Source organism: Salvelinus namaycush, unplaced genomic scaffold (genome assembly GCF_016432855.1).
Source record: "Salvelinus namaycush isolate Seneca unplaced genomic scaffold, SaNama_1.0 Scaffold3579, whole genome shotgun sequence".
NCBI classification, from domain to species: domain Eukaryota; kingdom Metazoa; phylum Chordata; class Actinopteri; order Salmoniformes; family Salmonidae; genus Salvelinus; species Salvelinus namaycush.
In genome coordinates, this window is record NW_024060540.1 from 2,682 (window position 1) to 20,120 (window position 17,439).

Genomic DNA, 17,439 nt, shown 5'->3' on the forward strand with positions numbered 1-17,439 from the left:
GCTAAAGCTGCTCTGGTAGAATAATACTGCTGCAGACGGTCCTATAGAGAGAGAGGTTAGAGGTCAGATATCTAGACTCTCAGCTCTGTGGATGACCTCTGGGTCTAAAGCTGCTCTGGTAGAATAATACTGCTGCAGACGGTCCTATAGAGAGAGAGGTTAGAGGTCAGATATCTAGACTCTCAGCTCTGTGGACGACCTCTGGGACTAAAGCTGCTCTGGTAGAATAATACTGCTGCAGACGGTCCTATAGAGAGAGAGGTTAGAGGTCAGATATCTAGACTCTCAGCTCTGTGGACGACCTCTGGGGCTAAAGCTGCTCTGGTAGAATAATACTGCTGCAGACGGTCCTATAGAGAGAGAGGTTAGAGGTCAGATATCTAGACTCTCAGCTCTGTGGACGACCTCTGGGGCTAAAGCTGCTCTGGTAGAATAATACTGCTGCAGACGGTCCTATAGAGAGAGAGGTTAGAGGTCAGATATCTAGACTCTCAGCTCTGTGGACGACCTCTGGGGCTAAAGCTGCTCTGGTAGAATAATACTGCTGCAGACGGTCCTATAGAGAGAGAGGTTAGAGGTCAGATATCTAGACTCTCAGCTCTGTGGACGACCTCTGGGACTAAAGCTGCTCTGGTAGAATAATACTGCTGCAGACGGTCCTATAGAGAGAGAGGTTAGAGGTCAGATATCTAGACTCTCAGCTCTGTGGACGACCTCTGGGCTAAAGCTGCTCTGGTAGAATAATACTGCTGCAGACGGTCCTATAGAGAGAGAGGTTAGAGGTCAGATATCTAGACTCTCAGCTCTGTGGACGACCTCTGGGGCTAAAGCTGCTCTGGTAGAATAATACTGCTGCAGACGGTCCTATAGAGAGAGAGGTTAGAGGTCAGATATCTAGACTCTCAGCTCTGTGGACGACCTCTGGGGCTAAAGCTGCTCTGGTAGAATAATACTGCTGCAGACGGTCCTATAGAGAGAGAGGTTAGAGGTCAGATATCTAGACTCTCAGCTCTGTGGACGACCTCTGGGGCTAAAGCTGCTCTGGTAGAATAATACTGCTGGAGACGGTCCTATAGAGAGAGAGGTTAGAGGTCAGATATCTAGACTCTCAGCTCTGTGGACGACCTCTGGGGCTAAAGCTGCTCTGGTAGAATAATACTGCTGCAGACAGTCCTATAGAGAGAGAGGTTAGAGGTCAGATATCTAGACTCTCAGCTCTGTGGACGACCTCTGGGGCTAAAGCTGCTCTGGTAGAATAATACTGCTGCAGACGGTCCTATAGAGAGAGAGGTTAGAGGTCAGATATCTAGAGCTAGACTGCCTCCAACAGGGCTGCTGAATCAAGCGCACCTGCCTCCAACAGGGCTGCTGAATCAAGCGCACCTGCCTCCAACAGGGCTGCTGAATCAAGCGCACCTGCCTCCAACAGGGCAGCTGAATCAAGCGCACCTGCCTCCAACAGGGCAGCTGAATCAAGCGCACCTGCCTCCAACAGGGCAGCTGAATCAAGCGCACCTGCCTCCAACAGGGCTGCTGAATCAAGTGCACCTGCCTCCAACAGGGCTGCTGAATCAAGAGCACCTGCCTCCAACAGGGCTGCTGAATCAAGCGCACCTGCCTCCAACAGGGCAGCTGAATCAAGCGCACCTGCCTCCAACAGGGCTGCTGAATCAAGCGCACCTGCCTCCAACAGGGCAGCTGAATCAAGTGCACCTGCCTCCAACAGGGCTGCTGAATCAAGTGCACCTGCCTCCAACAGGGCTGCTGAATCAAGTGCACCTGCCTCCAACAGGGCTGCTGAATCAAGTGCACCTGCCTCCAACAGGGCTGCTGAATCAAGCGCACCTGCCTCCAACAGGGCTGCTGAATCAAGCGCACCTGCCTCCAACAGGGCTGCTGAATCAAGCGCACCTGCCTCCAACAGGGCTGCTGAATCAAGTGCACCTGCCTCCAACAGGGCTGCTGAATCAAGCGCACCTGCCTCCAACAGGGCAGCTGAATCAAGTCCACCTGCCTCCAACAGGGCTGCTGAATCAAGCGCACCTGCCTCCAACAGGGCAGCTGAATCAAGTGCACCTGCCTCCAACAGGGCAGCTGAATCAAGTGCACCTGCCTCCAACAGGGCTGCTGAATCAAGTGCACCTGCCTCCAACAGACTAATTCATTAATAATAGGAGCGTAGGTCCTCAACCCGTTTTTCCACATTTTGTTACGTTACAGCCTTGTTCTAAAATGGATTAAATAGTTTTTTCCCCCTCATCAATCTATACACAATACCTCGTAATGACAAAGCAAAAAAAGGTTTTAGGAATTTTTACAAATGTATTCAAAAGGTTAAATACCTTAACATTTTTAATTTCATAACTTTTTAGAATAAAAGGCTGTAACGGAACATGTGGACAAATGGGTTTTCGTGGTGTTGTCCCGAGCAGGAATCGAGCCCACGATCCTTGACGTTGCACGTACCACGGCTCTACCAATTGGGCCACACGATCAGATCGCACACAGTCATGTTGACGCAATGCAGTCAGGCAGGAACGCCGACGTAGACTCCTGGCTAGAGGTCAAGGGTCATACCTGCAGGGTGAGAGACAGCTGTAGGCTCTTGGGTCTCTGGGACTCTGCTGCTTTGACAGGCTTCTCGATCAGACTGGACTTCTGCTGCTGAGGCTGGCACAGGTCAGCTAGAAAGAGAGGAGAGGATGGGGTGAGAAAGAGAGAGGGTGGGGGTGAGAAAGAGAGGATGGGGTGAGAAAGAGAGAGAGGAGAGGGAAAGGAGGAAAGAGAGAGGAAAGAGAATGGCCGTGTCGGAGAGCATTAAAACCCTGATGCATCATGGGTAAATTGTGACTGACTGATCTACGAATAATGAGTAATTACTTATGACTCAAGGTGATTTGTAGATCAGTCTCTGAAGACGGATCCGACGCCAAACGAGTCTCCAATCCATCAACGTTAACAGTAGAGATATAGTGTCATCATGGATCATTAGTGGTAATCAGTGTCCTGTACCTTTCTGGATCATTAGTGGTAATCAGTGTCCTGTACCTTTCTGGATCATTAGTGGTAATCAGTGTCCTGTACCTTTCTGGATCATTAGTGGTAATCAGTGTCCTGTACCTTTCTGGATCATTAGTGGTAATCAGTGTCCTGTACCTTTCTGGATCATTAGTGGTGATCAGTGTCCTGTACCTTTCTGGATCATTAGTGGTGTGGTAATCAGTGTCCTGTACCTTTCTGGATCATTAGTGGTAATCAGTGTCCTGTACCTTTCTGGATCATTAGTGGTAATCAGTGTCCTGTACCTTTCTGGATCATTAGTGGTAATCAGTGTCCTGTACCTTTCTGGATCATTAGTGGTAATCAGTGTCCTGTACCTTTCTGGATCATTAGTGGTGATCAGTGTCCTGTACCTTTCTGGATCATTAGTGGTGTGGTAATCAGTGTCCTGTACCTTTCTGGATCATTAGTGGTAATCAGTGTCCTGTACCTTTCTGGATCATTAGTGGTAATCAGTGTCCTGTACCTTTCTGGATCATTAGTGGTAATCAGTGTCCTGTACCTTTCTGGATCATTAGTGGTGTGGTAATCAGTGTCCTGTACCTTTCTGGATCATTAGTGGTAATCAGTGTCCTGTAACTTTCTGGATCATTAGTGGTAATCAGTGTCCTGTACCTTTCTGGATCATTAGTGGTAATCAGTGTCCTGTACCTTTCTGGATCATTAGTGGTAATCAGTGTCCTGTACCTTTCTGGACCATTAGTGGTGTGGTAATCAGTGTCCTTTACCTTTCTGGATCATTAGTGGTGTGGTAATCAGTGTCCTGTACCTTTCTGGATCATTAGTGGTAATCAGTGTCCTGTACCTTTCTGGATCATTAGTAGTGATCAGTGTCCTGTACCTTTCTGGATCATTAGTGGTAATCAGTGTCCTGTACCTTTCTGGATCATTAGTGGTAATCAGTGTCCTGTACCTTTCTGGATCATTAGTGGTAATCAGTGTCCTGTACCTTTCTGGATCATTAGTGGTAATCAGTGTCCTGTACCTTTCTGGATCATTAGTGGTAATCAGTGTCCTGTACCTTTCTGGATCATTAGTGGTAATCAGTGTCCTGTACCTTTCTGGATCATTAGTGGTAATCAGTGTCCTGTACCTTTCTGGATCATTAGTGGTAATCAGTGTCCTGTACCTTTCTGGATCATTAGTGGTAATCAGTGTCCTGTACCTTTCTGGGTCATTAGTGGTAATCAGTGTACTGTATCTTTCTGGATCATTAGTGGTAATCAGTGTCCTGTACCTTTCTGGATCATTAGTGGTAATCAGTGTCCTGTACCTTTCTGGATCATTAGTGGTAATCAGTGTCCTGTACCTTTCTGGATCATTAGTGGTAATCAGTGTCCTGTACCTTTCTGGATCATTAGTGGTGTGGTAATCAGTGTCCTGTACCTTTCTGGATCATTAGTGGTAATCAGTGTCCTGTAACTTTCTGGATCATTAGTGGTAATCAGTGTCCTGTACCTTTCTGGATCATTAGTGGTAATCAGTGTCCTGTACCTTTCTGGATCATTAGTGGTAATCAGTGTCCTGTACCTTTCTGGATCATTAGTGGTAACCAGTGTCCTGTACCTTTCTGGACCATTAGTGGTGTGGTAATCAGTGTCCTTTACCTTTCTGGATCATTAGTGGTGTGGTAATCAGTGTCCTGTACCTTTCTGGATCATTAGTGGTAATCAGTGTCCTGTACCTTTCTGGATCATTAGTAGTGATCAGTGTCCTGTACCTTTCTGGATCATTAGTGGTAATCAGTGTCCTGTACCTTTCTGGATCATTAGTGGTAATCAGTGTCCTGTACCTTTCTGGATCATTAGTGGTAATCAGAGTCCTGTACCTTTCTGGATCATTAGTGGTAATCAGTGTCCTGTACCTTTCTGGATCATTAGTGGTAATCAGTGTCCTGTACCTTTCTGGATCATTAGTGGTAATCAGTGTCCTGTACCTTTCTGGATCATTAGTGGTAATCAGTGTCCTGTACCTTTCTGGATCATTAGTGGTAATCAGTGTCCTGTACCTTTCTGGATCATTAGTGGTAATCAGTGTCCTGTACCTTTCTGGATCATTAGTGGTAATCAGTGTCCTGTACCTTTCTGGATCATTAGTGGTAATCAGTGTCCTGTACCTTTCTGGATCATTAGTGGTAATCAGTGTCCTGTACCTTTCTGGATCATTAGTGGTAATCAGTGTCCTGTACCTTTCTGGGTCATTAGTGGTAATCAGTGTACTGTATCTTTCTGGATCATTAGTGGTAATCAGTGTCCTGTACCTTTCTGGATCATTAGTGGTAATCAGTGTCCTGTACCTTTCTGGATCATTAGTGGTGTGGTAATCAGTGTCCTGTACCTTTCTGGATCATTAGTGGTAATCAGTGTCCTGTACCTTTCTGGATCATTAGTGGTGATCAGTGTCCTGTACCTTTCTGGATCATTAGTGGTGATCAGTGTCCTGTACCTTTCTGGATCATTAGTGGTAATCAGTGTCCTGTACCTTTCTGGATCATTAGTGGTAATCAGTGTCCTGTACCTTTCTGGATCATTAGTGGTAATCAGTGTCCTGTACCTTTCTGGATCATTAGTGGTTATCAGTGTCCTGTACCTTTCTGGATCATTAGTGGTTATCAGTGTCCTGTACCTTTCTGGATCATTAGTGGTAATCAGTGTCCTGTACCTTTCTGGATCATTAGTGGTAATCAGTGTCCTGTACCTTTCTGGATCATTAGTGGTGTGGTGATCAGTGTCCTGTACCTTTCTGTGGCTTGGTTGCCTTGGCGACGTGTTTCATGACCACACTCTCCAGCCCCTTCCTTATGGACTTTGGGGAGGCGGAGACTAAGCTAAGCTCCTCCCAGCTCTCTGACATCTTCTGTTCCACCTTCTCGTCCTCCGCCGCTCGGCCTGCGCGTTCTATCAACTACAGACACACAGATTATAAACCTGAACTTCCCTCGTTCAGACACACAGATTATAAACCTGAACTTCCATCGTTCAGACACACACATTATAAACCTGAACTTCCATCGTTCAGACACACAGATTATAAACCTGAACTTCCCTCGTTCAGACACACACAGATTATAAACCTGAACTTCCCTCGTTCAGACACACAGATTATAAACCTGAACTTCCCTCGTTCAGACACACAGATTATAAACCTGAACTTCCATCGTTCAGACACACACATTATAAACCTGAACTTCCATCGTTCAGACACACACATTATAAACCTGAACTTCCCTCGTTCAGACACACACATTACAAACCTGAACTTCCCTCGTTCAGACACACACATTATAAACCTGAACTTCCCTCGTTCAGACACACACATTATAAACCTGAACTTCCCTCGTTCAGACACACACATTATAAACCTGAACTTCCCTCGTTCAGACACACAGATTATAAACCTGAACTTCCCTCGTTCAGACACACAGATTATAAACCTGAACTTCCCTCGTTCAGACACACACATTATAAACCTGAACTTCCATCGTTCAGACACACACATTATAAACCTGAACTTCCATCGTTCAGACACACAGATTATAAACCTGAACTTCCCTCATTCAGACACACACATTATAAACCTGAACTTCCCTCGTTCAGACACACAGATTATAAACCTGAACTTCCCTCGTTCAGACACACACATTATAAACCTGAACTTCCCTCGTTCAGACACACACATTACAAACCTGAACTTCCCTCGTTCAGACACACACATTATAAACCTGAACTTCCCTCGTTCAGACACACACATTATAAACCTGAACTTCCCTCGTTCAGACACACACATTATAAACCTGAACTTCCATCGTTCAGACACACAGATTATAAACCTGAACTTCCCTCGTTCAGACACACACATTATAAACCTGAACTTCCCTCGTTCAGACACACACACATTATAAACCTGAACTTCCCTCGTTCAGACACACACATTATAAACCTGAACTTCCCTCGTTCAGACACACACATTATAAACCTGAACTTCCATCGTTCAGACACACAGATTATAAACCTGAACTTCCCTCGTTCAGACACACAGATTATAAACCTGAACTTCCCTCGTTCAGACACACACATTATAAACCTGAACTTCCCTCATTCAGACACACACCATTTTAAAAAATCCATTGTTCAAATGCACACACATATGCGCTCTCTCTCACACACAGGCCCTGTTCGAGCGCATAAAATCCGTGATGCGTTGTGGGTAAATTTTGACTGACTTAATGACCTACAAAACGGTCATGAGTAATTACGATGCTAGTTGATTTTTCAGTCAGGTGAAAATCTCTCTCTCACCCTCTTGACAGCCAACGTAGCGATGCCCAGCACCGCGGCCCCTCCCACTCCCAGGACCAATCGGGCATTAGCCAGCAGGAAGTTTATCACCACGGCGATACCCTCCTCACCTCGGCTCCTCCCCCACCGGAAGTCCATCGCTTCCTGTCCCGCAAGAGACACCTGAGAGAAACAAGAAACAGAGAATGAGAGAGAGAGAGAGAGATGACTTTCCTTTTCTGTAGAGGGATATATGTATAAGCAGGGGAGTAACTGTCACTGGGGACGGGGGACATGTCCCCCCCAGTTTTATAATTGGGATGTGATACAAAACGAGTCAACAGTGTTCTTTAGGACCATGTGGACGCCTCTGAGCGGTCGGGTAGGCTGCTTGGAGGGTTCATCCGACTGTACATGAAATATACAGTACCAGTCAAAAGTTTGGACACACCTGCTCATTCAAGGGTTTTTTCTTGATTGATGACAGCTTTGCACACTCATGGCATTCTCTCAACCAGCTTTATGAGATAGTCACCTGGAATGCATTTCAATTAACAGGTGTGCCTTGTTAAAAGTTAATTTGTGGAATTTATTTCCTTCTTAAAGGCGTTTGCCCCAATCAGTTGTGTTGTGACAAGGTCAGGGTGGTATACAGAAGATAGACCTATTTGGTAAAAGACCAAGTCCATATTATGGCAAGAACAGCTCAAATAAGCAAAGAGAAACGACAGTCCATCACTACTTTAAGACATTTAGGTCAGTCAATACGGAAAATGTCAAGAACTTTGAACGTGTCTTCAAGTGCAGTCGCAAAAAACATCAAGCGCCATGATGAAACTGGCTCTCATGAGGATCGCCACAGGAAAGGAAGACCCAGAGTTACCTCTGCTGCAGAGGATATGATGAAACTGGCCCTCATGAGGACCGCCACAGGAATGGAAGACCCAGAGTTACCTCTGCTGCAGAGGATACGTTCATTAGAGATACCAGCCTCAGATTGCAGCCCAAATAAATGCTTCACAGAGTTCAAGTAACAGACACATCTCAACATCAACTGTTCAGAGAAGACTGTGTAAATCAGGCCTTCATGGTTGAATAGCTGCAAAGAAACCACTACTAAAAGGACACCGAAAAGAAGATAAGACTTCCTTGGGCCAAGAAACACGAGCAATGGACATTAGACTGGTGGAAATCTGTCCTTTGGTCTGATGAGTCTATTTTTGGATCCAACTGCCGTGTCTTTGTGAGACGCAGAGTAGGTGAACAGATGACCACTGCTAAAAGACACCAATAATAAGAAGAGACTTGCTTGGGTCAAGAAACACGAACCATGAACACTAGAAGCGGCGCTCCTAGTGGCCGGGGACTATAATGCAGGCAAACTTAAATCCCGTGTTTAACTTGTTTCTATCAGCATGTCACATGTGCAACCAGAGGAAAATAAACTCTAGACCACCTTTACTCCACACACAGAGAACGGGTACAAAGCTCTCCCTATCAGCATGTCACATGTGCAACCAGAGGAAAATAAACTCTAGACCACCTTTACTCCACACACAGAGAACGGGTACAAAGCTCTCCCTCGCCCTCCATTTGGCAAAACATACCATAATTCCTCCTGATTCCTGCTTACAAACAAAAAACTAAAAGCAGGAAGTACCAGTGACTCGCTCAATACGGAAGTGGTCAGATGACGCGGATGCTACACTACAGGACTGTTTTGCTAGTATAGACTGGAATATGTTCCGAGATTCATCCAATGGCATTGAGGAATACACCACGTCAGTCATCGGCTTCATCAATAAGTGCATTGACGACGTCATCCTCACAGTGAAACCCTAGACCCACTCCAATTCACATACTAACACTAACAGATCCACAGATGAATGCCATCTCTATTGCACTCCACACTGCCCTTTCCTACCTGGACAAAAGGAACACCTACGTGAGAATTCTGTTCATTGACTACAGCTCAGCCTGATCTGTAGTCAATGGCCTGATCACCGACAACGATGAGGCAGCCTATAGGGAGGTCAGAGAAGTGGCAATGTGGTGCCAGGACAACAACCTCTCTCTCCACGTGAGCGAGACAAAGGAGCTACATGGACTACAGGACTAAAGGAGGGCCGAACAGGCCCCCATTAACATCGACGGGACTGAAGTGGAGCGGGTCGAGAGTTTCAAGTTCCTTGGTGTCCACATCACCAACAAACTATCATGGTCCCAACACACCAAGACAGTCGTGAAGAGGGCACGACAAAACCTTTTCCCCCTCAGGAGACTGAAAAGATTTGGCATGGGTCCTCAGATCCTCAAAAGGTTATACAGCTGCACCATCGAGAGCATCCTGACCCGGTTGCATCACAGTCTGGTATGGCAACTGCTCAGCATCCGACCGTAAGGCACTACAGAGGGTAGTGCGGACGGCCCAGTACATCACTGTGGCCAAGCTTCCTGCCATCCAGGACTTATATACCAGGCGGTGTCAGAGGAAGTCCCAAAAAATTGTCGAAGACTCCAGCCACCCAAGTCACAGACTGTTCTCTCTGCTAACAGCACGGAAAGCGGTACCAGAGTGCCAAGTCTGGGACCAAAAGGCTCCTTAACAGCTTCTACCCCCAAGTCACAGACTGTTCTCTCTGCTAACAGCACGGAAAGCGGTACCGGAGCTCCAAGTCTAGGTCCAAAAGGCTCCTTAACAGCTTCTACCCCCAAGCCATAATACTGGTGAACAATTAATCAAATTGCCATTTGGACTATTTACATTTACCCCCCTCCCTTTGTTTTTACACCGGTGCTACTTTAGTAAATATTTTCTTTACTCTATTTCTTGAACTGCATTGTTGGTTAAGAGCTTGTAATTCAGCATTTCACGGTAAGGTCTACTGCACCTGTTGTATTCGGCGCAAAATTGTATTTGATTAGACTGGTGTAAATATGTCCTTAGTGATTTTTGGTTCCAACTGCCGTGTCTTTTTGAGACGCAGAGTAGGTGAACGGATGATCTCTGCATGTGTGGTTCCCACCGTGAAGCATGGAGGAAGAAGTGTGATGGTGTGGGGGTGCTTTGCTGGTGACACTGTCAGTGATTTATTTAGAATTCAATGCACACTTAACCAGCATGGCTACCACAGCATTCTGGATAATGACCCAACACACCTCCAGGCTGTGAGCGGGCTGTTTGACCAAGAAGGAGAGTGATGGAGTGCTGCGTCAGATGACCTGGCCTCCACAATCACCCGACCTCAACCCAATTGAGATGGTTTGGGATGAGTTGGACCGCAGAGTGCAGGAAAAGTAGCCAACAAGTGCTCAGCATATGTGGGAACTCCTTCAAGACTGTTGGAAAAGCATTCCTCATTAAGCTGGTTGAGAGATGCCAAGAGTGTGCAAAGCTGTCGTCAAGGACACGGGTGGCTACTTTGAAGAATCTAAAACCTAAAATATAGGTGACAGGTCTAGGTCCTAGAGACTGAACCAGAGATAGGTGACAGGTCTAGGTCCTAGAGACTGAACCAGAGATAGGTGACAGGTCTAGGTCCTAGAGACTGAACCAGTCCTGTCAGTCAACACCAGAGATAGGTGACAGGTCTAGGTCCTAGAGACTGAACCAGTCCTGTCAGTCAACACCAGAGATAGGTGACAGGTCTAGGTCCTAGAGACTGAACCAGTCCTGTCAGTCAACACCAGAGATAGGTGACAGGTCTAGGTCCTAGAGACTGAACCAGGCCTGTCAGTCAACACCAGAGATAGGTGACAGGTCTAGGTCCTAGAGACTGAACCAGTCCTGTCAGTCAACACCAGAGATAGGTGACAGGTCTAGGTGCTAGAGACTGAACCAGTCCTGTCAGTCAACACCAGAGATAGGTGACAGGTCTAGGTGCTAGAGACTGAACCAGTCCTATCAGTCAACACCAGAGATAGGTGACAGGTCTAGGTTCTAGAGACTGAACCAGTCCTATCAGTCAACACCAGAGATAGGTGACAGGTCTAGGTCCTAGAGACTGAACCAGTCCTATCAGTCAACACCAGAGATAGGTGGTGACAGGTCTAGGTCCTAGAGACTGAACCAGTCCTGTCAGTCAACACCAGAGATAGGTGACAGGTCTAGGTCCTAGAGACTGAACCAGTCCTGTCAGTCAACACCAGAGATAGGTGACAGGTCTAGGTCCTATAGACTGAACCAGTCCTGCCAGTCAACACCAGAGATAGGTAGTGACAGGTCTAGGTCCTATAGACTGAACCAGTCCTGTCAGTCAACACCAGAGATAGGTGACAGGTCTAGGTTCTAGAGACTGAACCAGTCCTGTCAGTCAACACCAGAGATAGGTGGTGACAGGTCTAGGTGCTAGAGACTGAACCAGTCCTGTCAGTCAACACCAGAGATAGGTGACAGGTCTAGGTCCTAGAGACTGAACCCGTCCTATCAGTCAACACCAGAGATAGGCGGTGAGAGGTCTAGGTGCTAGAGACTGAACCAGTCCTGTCAGTCAACACCAGAGATAGGTGGTGACAGGTTCAGTCTCTAGATTAGCACCTAGACCTATCTCTGGTGTTGACTGACAGGACTGGTTCAGTCTCTAGGTTAGCACCTAGACCTATCTCTGGTGTTGACTGACAGGACTGGTTCAGTCTATAGGTTAGCACCTAGACCTATCTCTGGTGTTGACTGACAGGCATGTGTCACACTTTCCTTTCCCAGCTCTACATGACCGTTTTCTGTTGGTGTCATATTTTTCTCCTGCTGCACCTGGCAGACAGAAATAGCCGCAGCAGATCACTCTGACAGAAAGCAGAGTCAGATCATAGGATGTCCCCTTGGCAACCCTGGCACTAGACGGAGCCCAAGACGTCATCCCAACTGGCACCCTATTCTCTATGGGCCCTGGCCAAAAGTAGTGCACTATAGAGGGGAAAGGGTGCTAGGGCCCTGGCCAAAAGTAGTGCACTATAGAGGGAAAAGGGTGCTAGGGCCCTGGCCAAAAGTAGTGCACTATAGAGGGAAAAGGGTGCTAGGGCCCTGGCCAAAAGTAGTGCACTATAGAGGGAAAAGGGTGCTAGGGCCCTGGCCAAAAGTAGTGCACTATAGAGGGAAAGGGTGTCATATAGGACTCAGACCAGTCTATTTAAAGACGAGATGAGCTCAATTTGTGCAGGTCACATTATATTCCAGCTACTGTATATTCCTGAACCTGCTCAGATATAACAACCACCAACCAACGACCAGGACCTCAATGTCCAAACTCTCTACATATGCATTTGCCATGGACCATATTGACTTATTCTCCCTGTCTCAGTATGTGCAACCTGACACATGTTGTCCAAATCCAAATTCCAGGTATCAGCTGAGAAGGGAGCTATTCATTCACCAATGTTGACCCTTTTCTAGTACAATAACACACATCAACATAACGGGGTCGATATAGCTAACTCGCTGTAGCCATATCTATTGACAAGGTTAAGAGGACGTGTGTGTGATAGCTAGCTAGTATACGTTCAGCCAGAGATAGTAGTTACAAAGCTAGTACCAGTGAACCGTCTCTCTGGTTTCACTCCCGTTCACCCAGTGTTTAATACCAGCTGGTCTGGCTAGGTTAGGTGGGAAGGGCGCCGTACACTGCAATGTTTGTTTTGGAACTAGCTAGGTTAGCTGGTTAGCAGTAAATCAACTATTCGTAAACCGCTGTAACGTTATTGTGAAAAGACAGCGGCACCGGATCTCACGGCACATCAACCAAACGGCAACATGTGAGGGACAAAACTTTTGGTTTGCATACGAACAAGAGAAACTAGTTAGCCATGTAGCTAGCTAAGTTAGCCACAATACGTTAGCTAGCTACAGCTGTTGTTATCATTTAGCTTAGCTGTTCGGGTACAACTCGGGCACTCACCAATCTACAACTGCTGCTATATTGTATTCTAACTCCAATCCATTTGTTAAAATAAAAATAAAAACACCGTTATTTAGTCGACTAGTCGACCATATCTTGTCCTTTTTGATAATCTGTCACCATGAAAGAACACACGTCCAGAAGTAACATAGCATCAACCAACCAATGGGTAGGTGCCACGTCATCGATTGACAGATTGCTATAACATATAATGTTATTAGATTTTTAAAAAAGAATAATAAAATAAAAATAAAATATATATAATATTCTTAGATTATTTTTTAAATGATAAAATAAAATAAATAAAAATATATATAATGTTCATAGAAGACACGTAAAATACCTGTCGAGGCGTTGTAAGATCTGGCAGGCGGAAGAAATGCCTGGGCAGAGGAACACGCCCATACATTGTCCGTATGATTGACAACCAGGCGGACCAATGGCAGGAGACGTTATGTTCTGACGTTGACGTTTGGGGTCTTTGCAGCTGATTGGTGGGGAGTTGTATTTTTTTTTTCTCTCCCCAAAACACGCACAAGTTTATTGTGTGTAAAACATAATTTAGTCGGAACTCGGACATTTCCGACCTGCTAACTGGTTGTCGTTATACATTTGCCGCGTTCAACCAGTTAGCAAGTTGGACATTTCAGAGTTTCCTAGTATCTACTAGTACGTGAACGCGGCATTACCTTTTAAATTTGCCGAGAACATTAAATCGACCTGGTTTTGATCATTTAATTACCGTATAATCCAGCGTTTTTAATCGTTTTTACTCTTATTTTTGTTGTTGTTGTGTTTGTTATGGATCCCCATTAGTTCCTGTTGCCAAGGCAGCAGCTACTCTTCCTGGGGTTTATTATGGATCCCCATTAGTTCCTGTCAAGGCAGCAGCTACTCTTCCTGGGGTTTATTATGGATCCCCATTAGTTCCTGTCAAGGCAGCAGCTACTCTTCATGGGGTTTATTATGGATCCCCATTAGTTCCTGCCAAGGCAGCAGCTACTCTTCCTGGGGTTTATTATGGATCCCCATTAGTTCCTGCCAAGGCAGCAGCTACTCTTCCTGGGGTTTATTATGGATCCCCATTAGTTCCTGCCAAGGCAGCAGCTACTCTTCCTGGGGTTTATTATGGATCCCCATTAGTTCCTGCCAAGGCAGCAGCTACTCTTCCTGGGGTTTATTATGGATCCCCATTAGTTCCTGCCAAGGCAGCAGCTACTCTTCCTGGGGTTTATTATGGATCCCCATTAGTTCCTGCCAAGGCAGCAGCTACTCTTCCTGGGGTTTATTATGGATCCCCATTAGTTCCTGCCAAGGCAGCAGCTACTCTTCCTGGGGTTTATTATGGATCCCCATTAGTTCCTGCCAAGGCAGCAGCTACTCTACCTGGGGTTTATTATGGATCCCCATTAGTTCCTGTCAAGGCAGCAGCTACTCTTCATGGGGTTTATTATGGATCCCCATTAGTTCCTGTCAAGGCAGCAGCTACTCTTCCTGGGGTTTATTATGGATCCCCATTAGTTCCTGCCAAGGCAGCAGCTACTCTTCCTGGGGTTTATTATGGATCCCCATTAGTTCCTGCCAAGGCAGCAGCTACTCTACCTGGGGTTTATTATGGATCCCCATTAGTTCCTGTCAAGGCAGCAGCTACTCTTCATGGGGTTTATTATGGATCCCCATTAGTTCCTGTCAAGGCAGCAGCTACTCTTCCTGGGGTTTATTATGGATCCCCATTAGTTCCTGTTGCCAAGGCAGCAGGTCCTCTTCCTGGGGTTTATTATGGATCCCCATTAGTTCCTGCCAAGGCAGCAGCTACTCTTCCTGGGGTTTATTATGGATCCCCATTAGTTCCTGCCAAGGCAGCAGCTACTCTACCTGGGGTTTATTATGGATCCCCATTAGTTCCTGTCAAGGCAGCAGCTACTCTTCATGGGGTTTATTATGGATCCCCATTAGTTCCTGTCAAGGCAGCAGCTACTCTTCCTGGGGTTTATTATGGATCCCCATTAGTTCCTGTTGCCAAGGCAGCAGGTCCTCTTCCTGGGGTTTATTATGGATCCCCATTAGTTCCTGTTAAGGCAGCAGCTACTCTTCCTGGGGTTTATTATGGATCCCCATTAGTTCCTGCCAAGGCAGCAGCTACTCTTCCTGGGGTTCATTATGGATCCCCATTAGTTCCTGTCAAGGCAGCAGCTACTCTTCCTGGGGTTTATTATGGATCCCCATTAGTTCCTGCCAAGGCAGCAGCTACTCTTCCTGGGGTTTATTATGGATCCCCATTAGTTCCTGTCAAGGCAGCAGCTACTCTTCCTGGGGTTTATTATGGATCCCCATTAGTTCCTGTTGCCAAGGCAGCAGCTACTCTTCCTGGGGTTTATTATGGATCCCCATTAGTTCCTGCCAAGGCAGTAGCAACTCTTCCTGGGGTTTATTATGGATCCCCATTAGTTCCTGCCAAGGCAGCAGCTACTCTTCCTGGGGTTTATTATGGATCCCCATTAGTTCCTGCCAAGGCAGCAGCTACTCTTCCTGGGGTTTATTATGGATCCCCATTAGTTCCTGCCAAGGCAGCAGCTACTCTACCTGGGGTTTATTATGGATCCCCATTAGTTCCTGTCAAGGCAGCAGCTACTCTTCATGGGGTTTATTATGGATCCCCATTAGTTCCTGTCAAGGCAGCAGCTACTCTTCCTGGGGTTTATTATGGATCCCCATTAGTTCCTGCCAAGGCAGCAGCTACTCTTCCTGGGGTTTATTATGGATCCCCATTAGTTCCTGCCAAGGCAGCAGCTACTCTACCTGGGGTTTATTATGGATCCCCATTAGTTCCTGTCAAGGCAGCAGCTACTCTTCGTGGGGTTTATTATGGATCCCCATTAGTTCCTGTCAAGGCAGCAGCTACTCTTCCTGGGGTTTATTATGGATCCCCATTAGTTCCTGTTGCCAAGGCAGCAGGTCCTCTTCCTGGGGTTTATTATGGATCCCCATTAGTTCCTGTTAAGGCAGCAGCTACTCTTCCTGGGGTTTATTATGGATCCCCATTAGTTCCTGCCAAGGCAGCAGCTACTCTTTCTGGGGTTCATTATGGATCCCCATTAGTTCCTGTCAAGGCAGCAGCTACTCTTCCTGGGGTTTATTATGGATCCCCATTAGTTCCTGCCAAGGCAGCAGCTACTCTTCCTGGGGTTTATTATGGATCCCTATTAGTTCCTGTCAAGGCAGCAGCTACTCTTCCTGGGGTTTATTATGGATCCCCATTAGTTCCTGTTGCCAAGGCAGCAGCTACTCTTCCTGGGGTTTATTATGGATCCCCATTAGTTCCTGCCAAGGCAGTAGCAACTCTTCCTGGGGTTTATTATGGATCCCCATTAGTTCCTGCCAAGGCAGCAGCTACTCTTCCTGGGGTTTATGATGGATCCCCATTAGTTCCTGTTGCCAAGGCAGCAGCTACTCTTCCTGGGGTTTATTATGGATCCCCATTAGTTCCTGCCAAGGCAGCAGCTACTCTTCCTGGGGTTTATTATGGATCCCCATTAGTTCCTGCCAAGGCAGCAGCTACTCTTCCTGGGGTTTATTATGGATCCCCATTAGTTCCTGCCAAGGCAGCAGCTACTCTACCTGGGGTTTATTATGGATCCCCATTAGTTCCTGTCAAGGCAGCAGCTACTCTTCATGGGGTTTATTATGGATCCCCATTAGTTCCTGTCAAGGCAGCAGCTACTCTTCCTGGGGTTTATTATGGATCCCCATTAGTTCCTGTTGCCAAGGCAGCAGCTACTCTTCCTGGGGTTTATTATGGATCCCCATTAGTTCCTGTTAAGGCAGCAGCTACTCTTCCTGGGGTTTATTATGGATCCCCATTAGTTCCTGCCAAGGCAGCAGCTACTCTTCCTGGGGTTCATTATGGATCCCCATTAGTTCCTGTCAAGGCAGTAGCTACTCTTCCTGGGGTTTATTATGGATCCCCATTAGTTCCTGCCAAGGCAGCAGCTACTCTTCCTGGGGTTTATTATGGATCCCCATTAGTTCCTGTCAAGGCAGCAGCTACTCTTCCTGGGGTTTATTATGGATCCCCATTAGTTCCTGTCAAGGCAGCAGCTACTCTTCATGGGGTTTATTATGGATCCCCATTAGTTCCTGCCAAGGCAGCAGCTACTCTTCCTGGGGTTTATTATGGATCCCCATTAGTTCCTGCCAAGGCAGCAGCTACT

The 17,439-nt window shown here is 46.5% G+C and overlaps 1 protein-coding gene across 2 annotated transcripts; it reads right to left on the reverse strand.

The window, feature by feature from the left end:
• Positions 1–563: 563 nt before the first annotated feature.
• Positions 564–13,630, reverse strand: LOC120040508 (mitochondrial dynamics protein MID49-like). Of its 2 annotated transcripts, none has more exons than XM_038985625.1 (5): positions 13,572–13,630; positions 7,359–7,520; positions 5,799–5,964; positions 2,578–2,684; positions 564–659 (listed from the first exon to the last, which is right to left on the reverse strand). In XM_038985625.1, exons 2-5 carry the CDS (start codon positions 7,494–7,496, stop codon positions 579–581), a joined length of 492 nt encoding a protein of 163 aa, XP_038841553.1. In that variant the 5' UTR covers positions 7,497–7,520; positions 13,572–13,630; the 3' UTR covers positions 564–578. The 2 variants fall into 2 exon arrangements, with proteins under 2 accessions (XP_038841553.1, XP_038841552.1); XM_038985624.1 differs by lacking the exon at positions 13,572–13,630 and adding an exon at positions 13,229–13,397.
• Positions 13,631–17,439: the final 3,809 nt, after the last annotated feature.